Raw genomic sequence first — 17,711 nt, 5'->3', positions numbered from 1 at the left:
AGAGCCAGAGCAGAGCCCTTTTGGGAGGGTGGAGGAGCCATGTCCCAAACAGAGCAGCCTCAAATGCCCTCAGTGAGAGGACTGCCCTTCTAGGACCACACAGCTGCTCTGTCTGACTCTGCAGCAGATGGGTGCTCCTGGGACATCACTTCATGGTCCATCCTCAGGAGAGGCACCAGCAACAGGGAGGAGCTGCAAAGCTGAGCTGCAAATGCAAAGGGGAGGCTGAAAGCTGCAGTGGACACGCACTGTGGTGGAGTGTGTTGGGATGGCCACAGCAGCGGGTGGTGGAGATGAACTGGGGCAGGCTGAGAGCTGCAAGGGAGGTCAGAAGGATGATGGGGTGATTTTCTAAGCAGTGTGAGGCTCTTATATTCAGTGTAGACATGACACTTCTGATGTAAAATGCCCAGAGACTAAAACATTGCATGAAACTTGGGCTGCACCACTTGGTGTGCTGACTTCATCCGAGACCTCCCTGTGCCAGCTCCCCGCCTGCCAGTCAGGGAGGTGATCCCAGAGGCAGAGAAGGGCAGGTTAGAAGGGACCTCCTCTGTGACCCCAGCAGAGGGTCCCGACAGTGATCCCTGAGTTTGTTTGACCAGTACTTAAAGAATTCCAGAGACAGGGATGCCACATCCATCCCAACAACCTTAATTACTAAGAAACTTTTCCTTGTATGTCACTTTGTTCTCCCCGTCTAACTTCCCACATCTTGTCACCAAGGAGTGAACCTCTGGCTATTTTATGAGGTCCTAGTCATTCCACACTGGCACAAACCATATTCTCCTGTTTCAGTTTATGCATGCAAAAAAGTTAAATGACAGAAATATAAGATCAATCATTTTCATGCTATTTATTTTGTAGCATTTCTTCACTGGCTGTTCTATTCATGATAAAATGTGTAATAATTAATTCAACTAAATTATCTCCTTTCTACACTTCACCAAAAGCATAACTTCAAATGCAGCATTTGTGAAATATCCACATAACTTAGATCTGTGCTATGCTGCTCTGCCCTGCTGTGTCAGACATCTTCTGAAAGAATTACAGGTTTTATCAGCTTCACATGGGTAAGATACATGCCATAGAAAATATAAGTATCAGATCCTGCTCTCCAGAAACTCTCTCAGCTGACATAAATGGTTAATAATATACAGCAGAAATACTAATGTCCTGTAAACACACACACAATTTCCTCCCATCAGGGTAATGTGTCCCCTCATCCCACAAGACAAACTCCCTGGTTCACACACCTTGCCTCATTGCAAAGCTTATTTCATGTGTCATTGATCTTATATACACACATGATCACTGCAGAGACCACAGACAAGCTCTGTTATGGCATGTACAATCCCAGACAGAAAGTATCAAATTGGCAAGAAATTCCCAGAAATGTACATGCATGGAACAGGGTAGTAGCAGAGATGGCAGTTACCACTCAGTTCCTTGGGAATAAAAGCATGGAAATTTTCAGGTAGGCTGTGAGATTGACAAGGGTCAGATACACAGGAGTAGAGTCTCAAGAGGAACACTTTTTGAAAAGTATTAGTTTTTGGAAAGCCTGTTTAAACTCTTCATTAAAAGCTGTATAAATGACTGGATTGATTAATGAGTTTAGGTAACCCAACCAGGTAAAAAAGTCCAGGAGGATGGGATGAAACCAACAGGCATCTTGGCAGATTGGTAGGACTAGTGATATGACAAAAAAAGGCAGCCAACAGAAAATGAAAGCTCCCAGAATAATGCCTAAAGTTTTGGTAGCTTTCCTTTCTCTCGCAGCAGAAATTCTTTTCCTTTCCAGCACACTATCTGCAAGTTTTATTTTAACAGGACCCAGAAATATTGGGGATGCACCTGAATGGGAATGCCCTTCATGGAGGCTAGCATTAATGGAGCAGAGGGAAGAGCCTGCAGAACCAGTGATCAGGTGTGCAGTAGTAAAACGTTTCCCATATAATGAGGGTGGCTTCAGAATCCTATCTCGAGCTGCTACATAAATTCTCCCATACAATATCAGCAGGAGCACAGTCGGGATGTAGAAAGCTCCACAAGTCGAATAAATCGTGTAGGAAATTTGCTCTGTGTTTACAGCACACTTTGCAATTTCTTCATGAGCTTTCACTTGCCTCCAGAAAAACGGTGGCACAGAGATACTGATGGATATCATCCAGACCACAGCAATCATGAGCGCTGCTCGGCCAGCAGTGCGGCGCTTGGAATATTCCAGAGCATCTGTGATAGCCCAGTACCTGTCCAGGGCAATGACACAGAGGTGCAGGATGGAGGCTGTGCAGCACGTGATGTCTGATGACAGCCAGATGTCACACAGCAGCTGGCCAAAGGCCCACGTGTGGGTGACAGTGTAAGCAATGCTGACAGGCATCACCAGCACAGACACCAAAAGATCAGTCACTGCCAAGGAGCCAATGAGGTAATTTGCAGGTGTGTGGAGCTTTCTAGTCAGGAAAATTGTAATGACAACAAAAACATTTGCAAGGATTGTTGCCAAAGTTATAACAGCCAGAAGGATTGACAGTGAAATCTTCAGCCCTAGGAGTGTCCTTTCATCCCAGGGCAGAGGTGTTTCAGTGACATTTAATGATTTATTTGCTGAGCTCTGGAGAGAGAACTGTGCTGAATGGTTGTACTGAGTCATCCTCTGCTCTGATTTCACCTTCCAGTGGAATCTTTCTGGGACAATGAAGAAAGATGCTCACTTTTGTTGATAAAACAGAATTTTTCATACTTTGGTCGAACACTGAAGAATTAGTAACTTGTTGAAAACTTCAGCTGATGCAATAGAGGAGGTACTCTCCTATGGAATATTTTCCATCACATCACATCACATCACATCACATCACATCACATCACATCACATCAATCAACTACATAATTGCTAAAGCAAAATGTCATCCAGACACAAGTCTGGTGTACAACAATGAAAATAGTACTATAAGTGATGGGAATTCAGGTGGTTTTCATCTTGAAGAAAACGAAATAATTCTTTAGTATCTTTTTTTCACACCTCCTTTCTGACCTAATCTTCTGTAAAGTTGCATAAATCAATACTGAAGGGTAAGAGATGGAAAAGAAACATCTGGGCATGCAGTTGATGCCCCTTTGCTGAAGACAAAGCCACCCTCAAGATTATTTTCCTTTTCTCTCTAATAGCTGAGTGTTGTGGTTTTGGTATTTACAAGGGACTCTTTATTAGTAGAATACCTAACATATAGAACAATACTTCTGAATTCCTTCTGTGAACATAATTTCTTCCAGATTTGCAAATCAAGACTTCTTCAAGTACAGATCTCCATTTTCATTTATTTCTCCAGACTATTCAGGTTTTCCCTTCAACAAGTCTTCAAATGCTGAAGTCAGGTGCTGGGTACACTTTATATAAGCATAGTATGCAATCTACAGGCTTTCCATACTTTTCCTTGTATTCACCAGGAGTGGATTTCCTGAAGTCTTCACAAACCTGAAGGAAACATCCTAAGACAGATTTCACTCGCTCCCATGAGCACCAGAATGTCACTTCTATTATGCCAGCCCAACCTTTCTTGAAATAGATCCTGAATGTTGGTTGGGAATGGCTTTGAAGAGTGCTGTGAGGGCTACAAGGAGGAACAGCCAATTTCTGCAAGGAGACAATCCCCAGGCCAGCCTTCTCCCAGGCCTGGAGGAGAAGAGCCTCTCTCAGTCATCGCTGGTACCAGTTCATGCCATCCATCCAGGCACTCAGCTGGGAATCTGTGGAGCAAGAGGAGCAAAATATTCTGCATGAAACATCAGCACTTTGAACTCAAACAGCCTCTCTGAAGCTCCTAAATCCTAACATAAGAAGCAGCACTTTTCAGTTTGGTGTTTGATTTTTTTATATACAACCACCTTCTTGTCAGTCAAACATTTTCAGACATGCTTTTTCTTTTGAGGTGTACTTTTCTAATAAGGAGGCATAGAAGATCTTGTATTTCACACTAGACTATTACTTTCTTGGGTTTTTTTTCTCTCTAGGAAGAGAAAATCCCTTCCTTGTGGCCATTTTGTGATACTGAGCAAAGTCAGTACATGATTATTTATCATGTACTCAGGAGGATTTACCATCTAGACAAAATGAATGTATTCCCAATAATTTAGTATTTCAATGAAGTTACCTTTTACTCAACAAAAGAATGATGAATACACGTAAATTATTTTCCTGTTCAAAAGAAAAATAAATTAAGTTTGTGTAAATTACAGATACTGAAGAAAAATAATATTAAATGACAAGCAGTCATTAAATTATCTCAAGCACAAGGTCGTACACATAAGTGCCTGTTAGGAAAAGCAGAACACAGATGCACAGACATCACAAATCTCGACACAGCAGAGCCCAGGGGTGGGAAGCGACCATCCAGCATATTTCTGAGAGCAGAGGGATGGGCAGGATGCACACAGGAGCATGAGGAGCACTGGCAGAACCTGGCTGCTGAGGAGCACAGTTAGTGCCAGCTGTGCTCAGCAGTGCCAGCTGCAGGTTGAGCTCCTGTAGACGGCAGCTCCTGTGAGACATCTGAGACTGCCCCAGGAAAGCTCGTGTTGGAAACCCAAGCGCTGCCACTGGAAACCTGCTGAGGAGCCCAGGGGCGCCCTGTGAGCCTGGGGGTGGCTGCCAGGGGGCTCCGGTGGTGCAGGAGTGGCTGCCAGAGTGGCTCCTGGAGGTCAGACAGGGACATTTCCCTGCTGCTGGTGCTGTTATCACCTCTAGATGAGATAGCATCGCCTCTAGATAAGAGAGCGTCGTGTGCGCCCCTGGGGCTGGCTGGGTGCGTGAGGCGGCAGTGCAGCCTGCCGGCAGCGGAGAGCAGCGTCCGACAGCCCCACGCCGCAGGGCATGGCAGGGCTGTCACCCGGCTTGGCACCGGCTTTGTCACACTTCGCAGGACGGGAATGCCCTCAACTGCCTCGGCTGCGTCACCTCTGTGCTTGGTCACCTTTCCGTGGGCTTCCCTGGTGCTCTTGGCCATGGCCTGTGGGTATTTTTCTCTCTTCAAAGCGCCTGAAATAAATTGAAGGTGATGCCACAGCCACCAGAGTGAGATTGGCACAGCATCCTGACATACAATGCCAGGCTGGAGCAAGCCAGTTTAACCCTCAGCAGTTAGGGAACAAGGACAAGGTGGCAGGGGAGGGTCTGTTTGAGGAAAAGCAGAGCACCAGGTGTGCCAGGGCAGGTACAGTGACAGGCAGGAGAAGGCTGGGTGGCACCAGGAGCTCCTCAGGACCAAGTGTCATCATGGGGGCTCTGGGCATGGAGCTGCAGAGATTGCCCAGATAACCAGAGGTGCTCAATCCCGAGGGTAAACAAAGTCCCAACACATTTCTGTTCCTTCTGGAGCACAGCCATTACTGGAGAGTGGGGCAATTCCTGCAGACTGGGATTTCATGGTGCAGCTGACACACTTTCTGAGGATGCTGGGCTGCAAGAAGGCTTCAATGCACCTCTGCAGTGCTGGGCTGGGACAAATAATGTGTACAAAATAAGGTATGTTGAAATAAAAATACAGAATTTACTCTTTCACTAAATAGAACAGAAAAAAAGGAAATTAGATAAAATGTCCTTTCGTAAGTTGCACATTTCCTTTACATTCACTCTGAAGTTAGAGGAATTAGGGAATTAATTTTCTTCTCTTGAAGCTGGAGAATTGCAGAGGGATGGCTGAGAACGGAGCTGAAGTTCAGCAAACTACTGAAAGTTCATTTTGTAGCTTATTTTTGCTTTTCATTTAAATGTAGAATCATTAAATAGAGCAGGTCTATTCTGTCATGCTGAAAGTGTGATCAGCAGTGAAGCTGCTTCCAGTGAGAGCCAACAGCAAGTGGCCAGGAGGCAGGACAGGAGGTGGCACTCTAGCCAAGAGGAACCCCTCTGAAGCCCCTTTCCTTAAAAAGGGGAGCAAGTTTTGAGTAAGTTCTTGCATATTTGGGACAACTGCCTCACGCATGCATCATAGAGTAGGTATGGAGCCCAACCTGAAGACAAAAGCACTGTTCAAACAACAGGAAATCCATTTAGAATTAGCTCTAGGAATGTGCCCATCCAGAGATCATAACCAGACCTGGATGCAGCTCCTGGGAGAAAACCAGGCAATGCTGTAGTGTTTGGACTGAAAAATCAAAGCTACGCTCTGTGTGAATTCTGTTTGCATCCGAATTCCTGGTCAAGCCCAGCAGCAGCTGAGCCCTTTAGGGCTGAGCATCTCTCTTCACTGCCAGTGAGGGGAGCTGGTAGAGAAGAGTTCATGTTTCATGTTTCTGGAGAAGTGTACCTGACTCTGTGAGTGTTCACTCCAGCGCTGCTCATGCAGCAAGGCTGGATGTCTGATCTGCCAGCATCATTGTGACTATTTCCAAGTAAATCAGGTCCCTATTTTGTTCATTTGATACAGAGAACAGCATTCTATATGAGAAACTATATGCAAAACATTTCTTATTTTAAATAAGCAACTACAGTAATTGGCAAGCAAATATTAGCAATATTTAACACCTTCAGTCTCTCCTCCCACCTTCTATTTTTACTCAGCTTGTAAGAAATTATTGGTATTTTTCCTCTCTTACCTTTATTTACACACCACCAATATGTATTAGCTATCCAACCCATTGATAATTACCAAGTTACAATTGCTGTTACACATTATAACTAAATATTACTTATCAGAGAGAAAATCTGGGGCTTAATGGGCAATGATTCTGGTAAATGCCACATTGCAAAAACAGCCTCTACAATATGGTACAAAGTTCTTTGGAGGGAGCAGGGGCTGGGAAGCTCTCAACCATAAAGTTGAATTTAAGGACAAGTGCAAGGTAGTTCAGGTAGAAATGAGCAGTTCCCCTGTTGTGTGATGGAGAGTTACCAGCTCAGCAAAAACTCTGCTCAGTGTGAGATCAATGTGCACTGTCAGCAGAACCAGTGACATTGTACCAGGGCAAAACAGCAACACCTTGGCAAGTGTGTACCTGGGAATAAGGCCTTGAATAGATCTTGTCCTGCTCACTTTGGACAAGGCCAAATGGCAGCCTGGCATTCAGCTCTGGGCACTGATCCCAGGAAGATGCAGACCACACAGCAAGAAATCAGAAGAAAGCAGCAGGAAGCATCAGAAAAGAAAATGTATGGGAATAAACTGCATGGAAACAGGAATGCTGGGGTTTAAAGAGCACAGCTGAGAGAGATGTTCAGCAGCCTTTCTGTGCATGAAAGCCTGCAGAACAGGAAGGAATAGTCTGTTCCCTGTGGCTGTGACTAATACCACGGAAAGGAGAGAGATTTAACTACAGCAAGGAAGACTGAGCCCTCAGGAAAACTTTGGAGATAGTAAGAGTAGTGAAACAAAGTATTGCTTGGGGACACTGACATCTCCATCTCAGAAAGTCACAAGGACAGGTCAAATAATCTTTTTGGAGTGTGATTTCCTATAGCCAATGAAGCACCAGGAAAGTAAAGTGAATCAGTTTACCCCATGTAAAATGGTGAAAACCAGAATTTTTTTGACAGTATAAACTTAATGAACTCCAATTTTGAACTCCAAAATGAACAAAAAACCAAGAAAGTTTTTGCAGAACATCACAGTTCAGGTCTGGAACTAGCTCAAGACTCAGCATTGTGGCACTGTGGTGTTCCACATGGGCAGAGGAATGCAGAGAATTTTTATTGCTTTCCAGAAGGGAGTGGTGAGGAATGCCAGAGCTGCCTGTAACAGCTGTCAGTGGATGTCCTGGGGGCAGCAGAGCCCCCAGACTCATTTCAGAGCACAAACACGAGGAACAAACTCCCCACGACTGAGGCATCAGCCCCATGAGCATTTCCCATGTGCCTCTGGCTTTCTAAGCATTGCTCCCTAACAGCTCTCTGCCCTCCTCTCTTGCTCCACTCTGATCCTTGGTATATTCCTCTGCTTCAGCTTCACTTCCTAGGATGCACACACAGGGTTTCTTGACATCCAATGCTTGTTCCTTTGGTCCATGAGCATTTGAAGCAGCACTCCCCTTCAGCTCTAGCAGCACTGGCAGAGAAGCCGAGCAGTTGTTTCTCTGAACCCAGTTTTTATGGCAATGATGCTGGTTTGTTGGGTTTTTTTGGGTTTTTTTTTGGTTTTTTTTTTCCTCTGGCTTAGAATCAACTCCCCCAGCCATCCCAATTTCACGGAGCTCAGAAATGGGAAAACATCCAAATTCCTTCTGCACAATTCTCTGTGCTCATCCAGGGTCAGGAATGGGCAGGCTGGGAGCAGGCAGGAAGGAACATCTTGGCTGAGTTGTGCACTGCACCTGTGGGGATCACAGAGGGTGGATCATGGCTTGTGTGCACACTGAGGGACGTCTTCCTTCACATGTACCTCTGAGTGCATCACCAAGGGACAGAAAGGAATCTTTACTCAAAAGACAGAGGAAAATCCAGTCAATTTTTATGCTGACTTTTGATATCTGGATGGTTTCCTTCAGAGCTCGATGTAGGACAGTTCTGTCCAGGCAAATAACAAATGTTGCCCTGCTGTGTACATGCCAGAAGTGACTGACACTTGTCACTAAGTTTAATTCTGCGTTTAGGTGAGCACAGTACACTGCCATCATTCTTACTCTGTGTTAAACACTGAAAGTAGCCAGGCCCCTCACATCTTCCTGCATTTTGACACGTCTCAACTCAAGAAATACATTTCCCAGATTTCTAAGTAAGCTGCAAACCAGCAGAGTTCACACCACGGGTTTGATTTTTTAAAAATTTCATTATTCTCTGCACCAGCTTGATTCCTTGCCCATCAGAAGTGTCATACATCTGAAGAAAATAAATGACTGATGGCTGGTGAGAATGCTTCTCTGAGATCAACCAGATCTGGGGGCAAATGTGAAAACCAGGAAATGTTACAAGCAGAGTGAAAAGTAACAAATTGACTGTTTGTTTGGTATTTGCTAATTTTAATATTTGAGAAGCATGGAAGATATACATCATAAATCCTTTGTTATGATGCTGCTTTAACTTTAAAGACAATATGAAAAGGAAAAGCAAATTTGCCTTGAGAAACCTCACAGATCCCAGCCATTGCTTTCTGGAATAATCTGTTTGGCAGCAGTTCCTAGAAGGAGGAACTTACAATTACTGGCAAAGGAATCCCACCTCTCTAAAGTCAGTTGTCCCCTTAATTTTGCAAAGGAAGTTCCTTTTCCTGGGGTTTACATCAGGCTCACAGCTGGGGAAGGGACTGTTTCTCTGGGGAAGCATGATTCTCCTTGAAGGCCGTGTTCCAGTTTCATGCACTGCTGCCCACAGCACACTGGAAACACCAGACTGCAACTCTGGCAGTCCTTGTGCTTGGCTGGGTCCTGCTCTTTGCTGCAGGACCAAACCCCATCCCAAAAGTGGCTGATATTCATCATTGATGCAACAGGTGACAGGTGTCCCTCTGGCTCCATGTGAGAAAACAGAACATTTTGTCCTGAAAAGCCTGGCTTGCATCCAAGCAGGTACAGAGACATGGAGACATGGACAGGTGAGGATTCTGAGGGCTCAGTGTCACAGTGGCAGCTCCTGGCTTTGCTCTAGCACCTAATCAGAGGTGACCTTTGGCCACCATCCTACCCGAAACAGGAGTGAAGAAGAAACCAGACAGCTCTGTCACTCGTGGAATACAAACCAGGATGGTGTGGGATAACAATGGAACAACCCTTAGAGCAACCCAAAGCTTTCCCCAGGGCAATCTATATAAAATTGCGCTTCATTTATCCAGTGTTACCCTGTACCTGGTGGAAGAGACCTGCAAGAAACGTTTAAAGCTCTAAATCGCCTGTCAGCTTCCCTCCCAGACCCGCACGCAGGGTCAGTACAGGCTGCCCACACAGGCTGCGGCTCCAAACATTCAAGGTCAGGCTGGACGCGGCTCTGAGCAACCTGATTTGATTGAAGATGCATCTGGTGGCTGGGAGGACGGACTAGGTGACCTCTAAAGGTCCCTTTCCACCCAAACCATCCCGTAATTCCGTGATGGGGCGCCGCGGGGTCCCCGCTCTTCTCAGGGCGATGCCGCCACCGAGCTCTGCCCGCCCCATCCACCGGCGCCCGCAGAGCCGGGGCGATGCCGCTGATCCCGGGGCGATGCCGCTGATCCCGGGGCGATACCGGCTGATCCCGGGGCGATGCCGCTGATCCCGGGTTGATACCGGTGATCCCGGGGCGATGCCGCTGATCCCGGGTTGATACCGGTGATCCCGGGGCGATGCCGCTGATCCCGGGGCGATACCGGCTGATCCCGGGGCGATGCCGCTGATCCCGGGGCGATGCCGCTGATCCCGGGGCCATGCGGCTGATCCCGGGGCGATACCGGCTGATCCCGGGTTGATACCGGTGATCCCGGGGCCATGCGGCTGATCCCGGGGCGATGCCGGCTGATCCCGGGGCGATGCCGGCTGATCCCGGGTTGATACCGGTGATCCCGGGGCCATGCGGCTGATCCCGGGGCGATGCCGTCGCAGGCCCCGTTCTCCTGACCCCCGCCTCCCGTTCTCCCTCCTCCGCCTGGGCTTTTCCCGGGGCCGCCGTGGCGGAGCCCCCCCGTTCTATCCCCGGCCACCAACTTCAGCCGGGGCCGAGCGCCCGCCCCGTCGGCAGCGCCCCGGCATCGCCCCGGCCGCCAGCACTCACCCGCTGTCCCCGCTGTCCCGTTCTCGCCCGGTTCCTGCAGCGTCCCCCCGAAACACCGGCGGCCCCGGCCGGGCTCGATGCGCCCGCGCTGCGCGTCCCGCTGCGCTCCGCTCTGCTCCGCTCCGCTCCCCTCCCCTGGCAGCGGCCGGCCCGGAGCCGGGGCTCGCTCGGTGCTCGGTGCTCTGATCGCCGAGGGTCGGGCAGCGAGGGTCCCTCCGGCACACCGGGGCTGCGGGACGCGGCTGCAGCTGCAGCCCCTTCCCGGGGATTCCCTGCGCCGGACCCCGCTGGCCAGCCCGGGCCGTGCCCCTGTGCCGTGTCCCGGTGCCAGCCCCGGTACCGCACGCCGGTGCTGTGTCCCGGTGCCGTGTCCCTGTGCCGTGCTCCGGTGCCAGCCCCGGTACCGCACGCCGGTGCCGTGCCCCTGTGCCGTGTCCCGGTGCTGCGGGGCCGTGTCCCGGTGCCAGCCCCGATGCCGTGCCCCTGTGCTGTGCTCCGGTACCAGCCCCTGTGCCGTGCCCCGGTGCCGTGTCCCGGTGCCGTGCCCCGGTGCCGCGGGGCCGTGTCCCGGTGCTGCGGGGTCGGGCAGCCTGTCGGTGCTGTTCCGTGGATGCGAGGATCGATAACTCAGGGCAGCGGGGATGAGCAGAGCGGCGCGGATGCCAAGGGTAGAGAACGGCTCAGAGCTCCTCCGGATGGGCTTGACCCAGCTGCTGCTTCAGCCTGGCTCCGACCTGGGGCTTGCACACCCTCTCAGCACAGCCCTCCTGCTTTCAGTGTTAATTCCAGCATTTTTAAGCTATGCACTTAGTGGATTTTTACCAGTTTTAGTTGCTAACTAGAAATGAATGTTATTTTTTCTGTTGTTTTTTTTTTTTTTTCCGAAGAAGCAGTAACTATGTTCACACTACACAAAACTTTTACATAAAAGTAATTCAGATTCCAAGGTCTCAGAACAGAAATGCTTAAGCCACAGCCCCTTTGCAGCATCATTTGGCCTTAAATAGATTCTAAATTAGCCATTGCCAGCTGTCTCCATTTTCCTCTGGCAGCTAATTTACATATTGGATTAGTTTCAAAATACAGATAATCTCATGATTTTTGCACACTTAATATTGTGGATAGTCAAGCTCTGCCCTCTCCACCACAGAGTCTCAGTAAATGATTTTTAACCCTGAGCCCAAGCCTGCTGTAGCTGCCCTCAATTCAGTCTCAAAGAAGTCACTCTCCCTCCAGATACCTTGGGGGGTTTTGTCCCATCTTCAACATCTCTAAAAGCCGGCTGCTCCCAGAACAGCAGCATTTTACCTATTCCACTGCAGTGGAGAAGGGTTTTGGACCTGGAATGGCAGAGTGTGGTATAAATCATAAAGCCCCACTTGAGACCGAGAGGAAAATATGAGCTTTTTAAACTGCAGCCACATGGTGTGAATCTTACACAAAAAATAATAATTCCTTGCAGCATCACTTCCCTCCCAGGCTGGGAGAGGACACATGGTGAATCTTTTGAGCCTCCAGAATTTCCCACTGAGACGAGAGTAGCTACAATAGGTTTTCTCTGAAAGTCTGAAGATGCCTCTCCATTTATTTTCCTCCCAAACAATGTGGGTGTTGTTCTGTGGGTGGGAATGTGTTTGATGTGATACAATGTGAAAGGAAAGAGGTTGGCTCTTTTATATCTCCAACTGAGGAATAAATTCTGCCCTTGGGCTAGAGATACTCCGTGGAATCTTGCAGGGCTTTGCAGCAGAGTGCAGGCTGCTCTGGGGTCTGTGGCCACCCCAAGACCTCCCTTGTCAGGAGAAGAGAGCTGGTGTGCCACAGACAGAGCACAGGTTCCTCCTAGGATGGGAAAAAAAGGAGTAAAGTTGCTGTAAGGTTGTTGCTCTCCCGTGCCAGGACTTCACAGATGTCATTATTTTTCACAAAGGGTAATTCCATGCAGAAAAAGGAAGTGTCTGGTGCCTTTCCTTAGGCTGACTGGGAAAATCAGGGAAAATTTCGGGGTGCAGACTGGTGTTCAGATATTAAAAAAAAAAATAAATTCTTCTCCCTCTGACTGTGATCCTCCAGACACTCTCTAATAAGAGCTAGAGCACATTTCTCTCATGCTTTACAAGGTCAAGATCAGTATTGTATTTAATATCCTGTGTTGAAAGTCCTGCTTAGAAAAATAATGCAACTACTCTTTTTTTGAGATATATTATCTTCATTTTTGATGGAGCAGGTGCACAGAGAGAATTTGTGCACAGGCCCAGAGCTGGTACAAAGGTGCAGCAGTAAGACAGACAGATCTACAGATAATGGAGCCTTTGAAACGAGTCTGCTCCTTGGCCTAACAGTAGGGGGAAAAACCCAAACCCTCAGTGCATTGGCAAGGTTGGCAGAGTCCCAGCAGCCTGTTGGTGCTGCTCAGTCTGTAGATCCCTGTGAGGGACTGGAGATGTTGGTGCTCTCCATCACTGGAGCTCAGGCACATCTGCACCCACCTGGTGCTGTCTGAGGCAGGGCCTTGGGTGAAGATCAGGATTTCATACACAGATTTCAGTAAGTTTCTTCTTTTAATCCACTCATTAAACTTTCACAAGGCTGATTTCATTTTTCCTTGTTAAACTGAGCCCATCTAAGCAGTCCTACCTCTAATTTTGTTTCCTATAGTGTTTGACTCCCAGAATTTCTCACTGCTGCTGCTCCCAGCTTAAACATTTCCCCAGCAGCCTGAGCCAAAGTCATGATGCAGCTGAGCCTTGGCTGGGGAGTGGTGGAGTAAGGGTTACAGGCACATCCAAGGAGAATTAAAGCTCATCCAAACCTCCTGTCTCAGAATCCTGAGTGAAAGCCTCACATATCGACCAGACTTGATTGCTCTCACGTGGTGAGGAGCATTTCCTGGGTGTCTGATTTCACAGGGCTCAGGGTTTTTATTCCCTTGCTGCAGAAGAAAGGCTGAAAAGTTGCTGCTTTCACAGTGTGGGGAGCAGTTTCCTTCCTTGGTGTGGCTGCAAGGCCATCAAAGACAGAGCTGATGCTTTTCCTCTCAAGGGTTTTGGCTGTCCCAGAGTGAGCCCACGATCTGTGGTGTGATCCCTCTGGTCTGCTCTAATCCAAACCCCAAACACATTGGGGTGATGTTGCCTCCCCAGCTGTGGCTCCTCAGGGATGTAGGATGCTGATTATCAATTTCACTTGCCCAGAAATGCTGGAGGAGTGTCTTTACTTGTTTGAGCTGGCAGGAGGGGTGACAATCAGTCATGGAATGCTCTGCAGGACTGTGCATAGGCACAAATTAATCTGGTGCTGGTAAAAGACTGCTGTGCTACACTGAGAACCAGCACAAGTAGAGACAGAACCTCTGAGACTGGAATTATTTTGCTGCCCTGGTTGTAGCTTTTTCAAGAGCTGGGAAGCATCCCAGTCTCCTCGTGCAGCATATGGGAGGGGCAGTGGACTGAGCAATTCCAGTGGATTCTCATGAAAACCATCACCTGGACACATCCTCCTCAGATAGAAAATGACAATAAAATGGCTGCACCTTGATGATGTTCATGTAAAAATACCTCCTTCCTCATCATGGCTCCCTGTGGATGCAGCACAGTCAGATCCATGGCTCATGTGAACAGAAATCTGCTTTTTCTCTTTGTAGGTCTTGCCAAGCCCAGGCTAGAGAGGGAGAGAAGGCTGATGTCATCCTGAGTACCACAGCAAATACTTCAAAACTGCTTTTGCTCACCATTAAACCGTGGTGAGAACACTAATACAAAAGATTTTACTAGTTTTCAGTCTAATTTTGCCCATTGCTAATTTACATCTATTTCTCCTGCATCCAGCAGGACCTTCCTTGAGGTTTACCCTCATGATTTACCCACCAACTCTTTTTTGAGGTAACAAAATGTACTGGCTTCTTGTCACAGAAATTTACTTTGGCTGGGGAAGACAGATAACATCACGTGAGGTCCCTCCTTTTGCTTCAGGAATTCTCTTTGCTTTTTGAAATTTGTTGTCAAACAAATATCAAAATTTAAAATTTAAAATGTATCAAACCTTAATTTGTCATTGAAAACTTAATTAAAGACCCAGACATTCCAAAAAAAGGAGGAAACTCACAGTACTTTTTTCCTACATGAGTCATTTTCCTCTGAATTCCACGTTTTTGTCACATTCCAAACCTCACACTTAGATGCTGACATATGGAGAATTCTTCAGGCACTGCTTCTCTACAGAAGGTGTATTTTGGCTTTAAAGCTTTATTCTCAGTCTTACAAAGGAGCAGAACCAAGAGCCCAGCCAATGCTTCCTTATCCTGAGGCTCCTCTCTTTCCTTTCTCTCCGTCAGGTAGAAAAATGCCCAGGAATTGGTAGATAATCAAAATACAGAACCCCTGTTATGATTGCTGAGGTAACTTGCAGCAGTGCTTGGCAGTTGCTTTCCCCAGAGTTCCTTGAGCCTGCTTTAACCATCTGATTTATGCAGAACGTGGCTGAGAAAGGCAGTCAGCTCTCGAGAGGTTGTGTGTGCTCGCTGAACTCCATGAGGTCTTATTCACACATTAAACAAAACAACATTGTTGTACACAGACATGAGTTTTCTTCCACAGAAGAGAGAAATTCTCTGTCAGCACTGCTCTCCCACTGACTCAGCGAAGCATTTTTCTGCACAGAGTGTAGGTCCTGACACCAGGGCTGGAGAAATCTCGGGGTCTCTGCTGCTCACAGTGACCCTGAGATGTGTTTGAAAGTCCCTTTTCCCAGCCCAGCTGTCAAAGAAGGAGTCAGAGCTCTCCAGTTCTCATTCCCAAGGTTGTTTATCGTTTCTTAGCTATAAAGTTCTTTCTCCTGTCCAGGTGAGGTTGCTCAGCAGGACAGTCCAGGCACTCTGCCTGCCCCCAGGGCGGTGGTGTTATCTTCTTATACTAAAAACTCTGTACAATATTTACAATAACTTCCCAATACCTATCACCTATGTTAGACAGTGAGCTTCTACTCTAAACCAATCCCAAAGTGCCACCATCACAGCAGAAGATGGAGGCCAAGAAGAAGAAGGAGAAAGGCTGGACACACCCAGATTCCTCCATCTTGCCTCCTGAACCCCCATTCTAAAAACCCCAAAATCTACTTTTCTACTCTGTGATAAATTCACTATCATTCTACTTAAATTTCCGTGGCTTGTAGTTCTTCATACAACATTAGTAATTGTTTTTTCCAAGGGCTCAGTCAAAGGCTCAGGGGTCCTGACAGGGTCTCCAGCCCTCCAGGGCAGCCTCAGGGATTTCCTGGGTTCCCACAGAGGAACCACCAGACATTGTGTGAGGAAAGAGAGACCTGGCATGTCCAGTTTGGAAAAGACAAGGGGGATCTCACTGCCATCTTCATTTAACTGATGGGTTATGGAAGATGCCAGGGCCTGTGTGACATCTCCATGCACATCATGGGTGTTTTGTCATCTCCAGCAGTCATAAAGAAATCATCAGTGAGGTAAGGAAAGGGCTGTAAACAGGCTGAGTCAACATTTATTTATTTTGACAGTGATCCTTGCATGCAACCACTGAGAACCCTGGATTTTAGGCTGGCATTCAGCTCTGATGTTGTGGCAAATGCTCTGTGGAGGAAATGTCTGTCTGCTCCAGATAATTAATAATGGGATAATTAATGGGAAGGTTACTGAATAAACATTTATATTCTTGAAATATTAGAATTTCTATATTAGAATATATATAAAAATATAATCTATTATACATATAAATTATATATATTAAAATATATATTATATATATATAATTTCTATATTAGAAATGATAGATCTGTACCTGTTCTTTGCCATCCTTCCCTTGCCTTACAGGCTATTATGAAGTTAATGTGTGTGAAGAAAAGAACAAGGGAAAACACTGAAGCACAATACACTTTGATTTTATTTTTAAAAATTTTTCCATATCAACTCCCATTATTTTCCTAACAACATATTTTGCTAGGAGGCGTTCAAATACCCAAAGCTGTGAGAAGAAGCAGCCCATGATGCTCTCCAGTGAGGAGCTGCAGTGTGCAGGGTGGTGCCAGCACATGGGCAGTGAGGTGTCCTCTCACAAATACCAGAGACTGAAATATTCTCAGTGTATGGAACAGAAGGAAAATCTCAGGAGAGCTGGAAGGATCCCCAGAGGTCTGTAGTCCAATCTCCTGCTGAAAGATGGGAGGTCTAGGAGCTACAGACCAGGTTATGCAAAGCCCCATCCAGCTGAGAGCTGAAAATTGATGAGTGTGGAGGCTCATAAAGAGTTAAATCGTGGAGCACCAGGGGTGAAAATGAAGGTGCCTCCCTGTGGAAGCAGCTCCTGTGAAGCCAAACCACCCGTGGTCCCAGTGGCCCATTGACACCTCCCAAAAAAGCACAACTGGAAAGCAGCCAGCAAGGTGTAATAGAAAAGAGGATTACAGCACATAGCAGAGGAAGGAGATAAAACAGATTAAAAAAATCAAAGCAAATGCAATGTTCATGTCTTTAATGCATATTTCAAAATTATACATTCGATTTTTCTCAGTGGCAAAAAATATTGGAGAAGAAAAAGAGAAGGATCAGCCTGTTCTGTTCATGATTCACCTACAGGAACCAGTCTTGTATCTAGTCAGGAGAAAACCAGAATGTATAGACATAATAAATAATTCCTGATATTTTGTGAATTTATAGGTAATTACACATTAGAAGCCATATGGGGAAAACAACACTGAGGGGAAAAAAATCTCAAAATAATTTCCATTTTATACATTTGGCAAAAATAAATTTTTGACATTTTGTCAAAAATCTCATTAGATTTTTCAAGATTTGTGTTTCCTAACTTCTTATTGGCTATTATTTTTTGTTTTCTGTCTTTTTTTTTCCCCTTGGTCCAAAATTTTGAATGGATTTTTGTTACTTTGCTCCATCTTCTTTCCCTTGCATTTGACATTGTCTCGCTGCAGGTTTTTCGTGGACAAACTGAACAGTGAAGAAAATAAACTATTTGTGCTCATCCAAATCCTGTCCAAACTACATTGGAAAAAGAAA

General features: G+C 46.7%; 1 protein-coding gene across 1 annotated transcript; it reads right to left on the bottom strand.

Annotated features, from left to right (window-relative positions):
• Positions 1–832: 832 nt before the first annotated feature.
• Positions 833–12,010, bottom strand: HTR1D (5-hydroxytryptamine receptor 1D). Its single transcript, XM_036397223.1, has 2 exons — positions 10,676–12,010; positions 833–3,753 (listed from the first exon to the last, which is right to left on the bottom strand). The coding sequence occupies exon 2, from the start codon at positions 2,657–2,659 to the stop codon at positions 1,523–1,525; it is 1,137 nt and encodes a 378-aa protein (XP_036253116.1). The 5' UTR covers positions 2,660–3,753; positions 10,676–12,010; the 3' UTR covers positions 833–1,522.
• Between the last annotated feature and the right edge of the window lie 5,701 nt (positions 12,011–17,711).

Source organism: Molothrus ater, chromosome 24 (genome assembly GCF_012460135.2).
Source record: "Molothrus ater isolate BHLD 08-10-18 breed brown headed cowbird chromosome 24, BPBGC_Mater_1.1, whole genome shotgun sequence".
In the NCBI taxonomy this organism is placed as follows: Eukaryota; Metazoa; Chordata; class Aves; order Passeriformes; family Icteridae; genus Molothrus; species Molothrus ater.
Note: the sequence above shows the minus strand (reverse complement) of the source record. Positions and strands in the feature narration are given on the sequence as shown.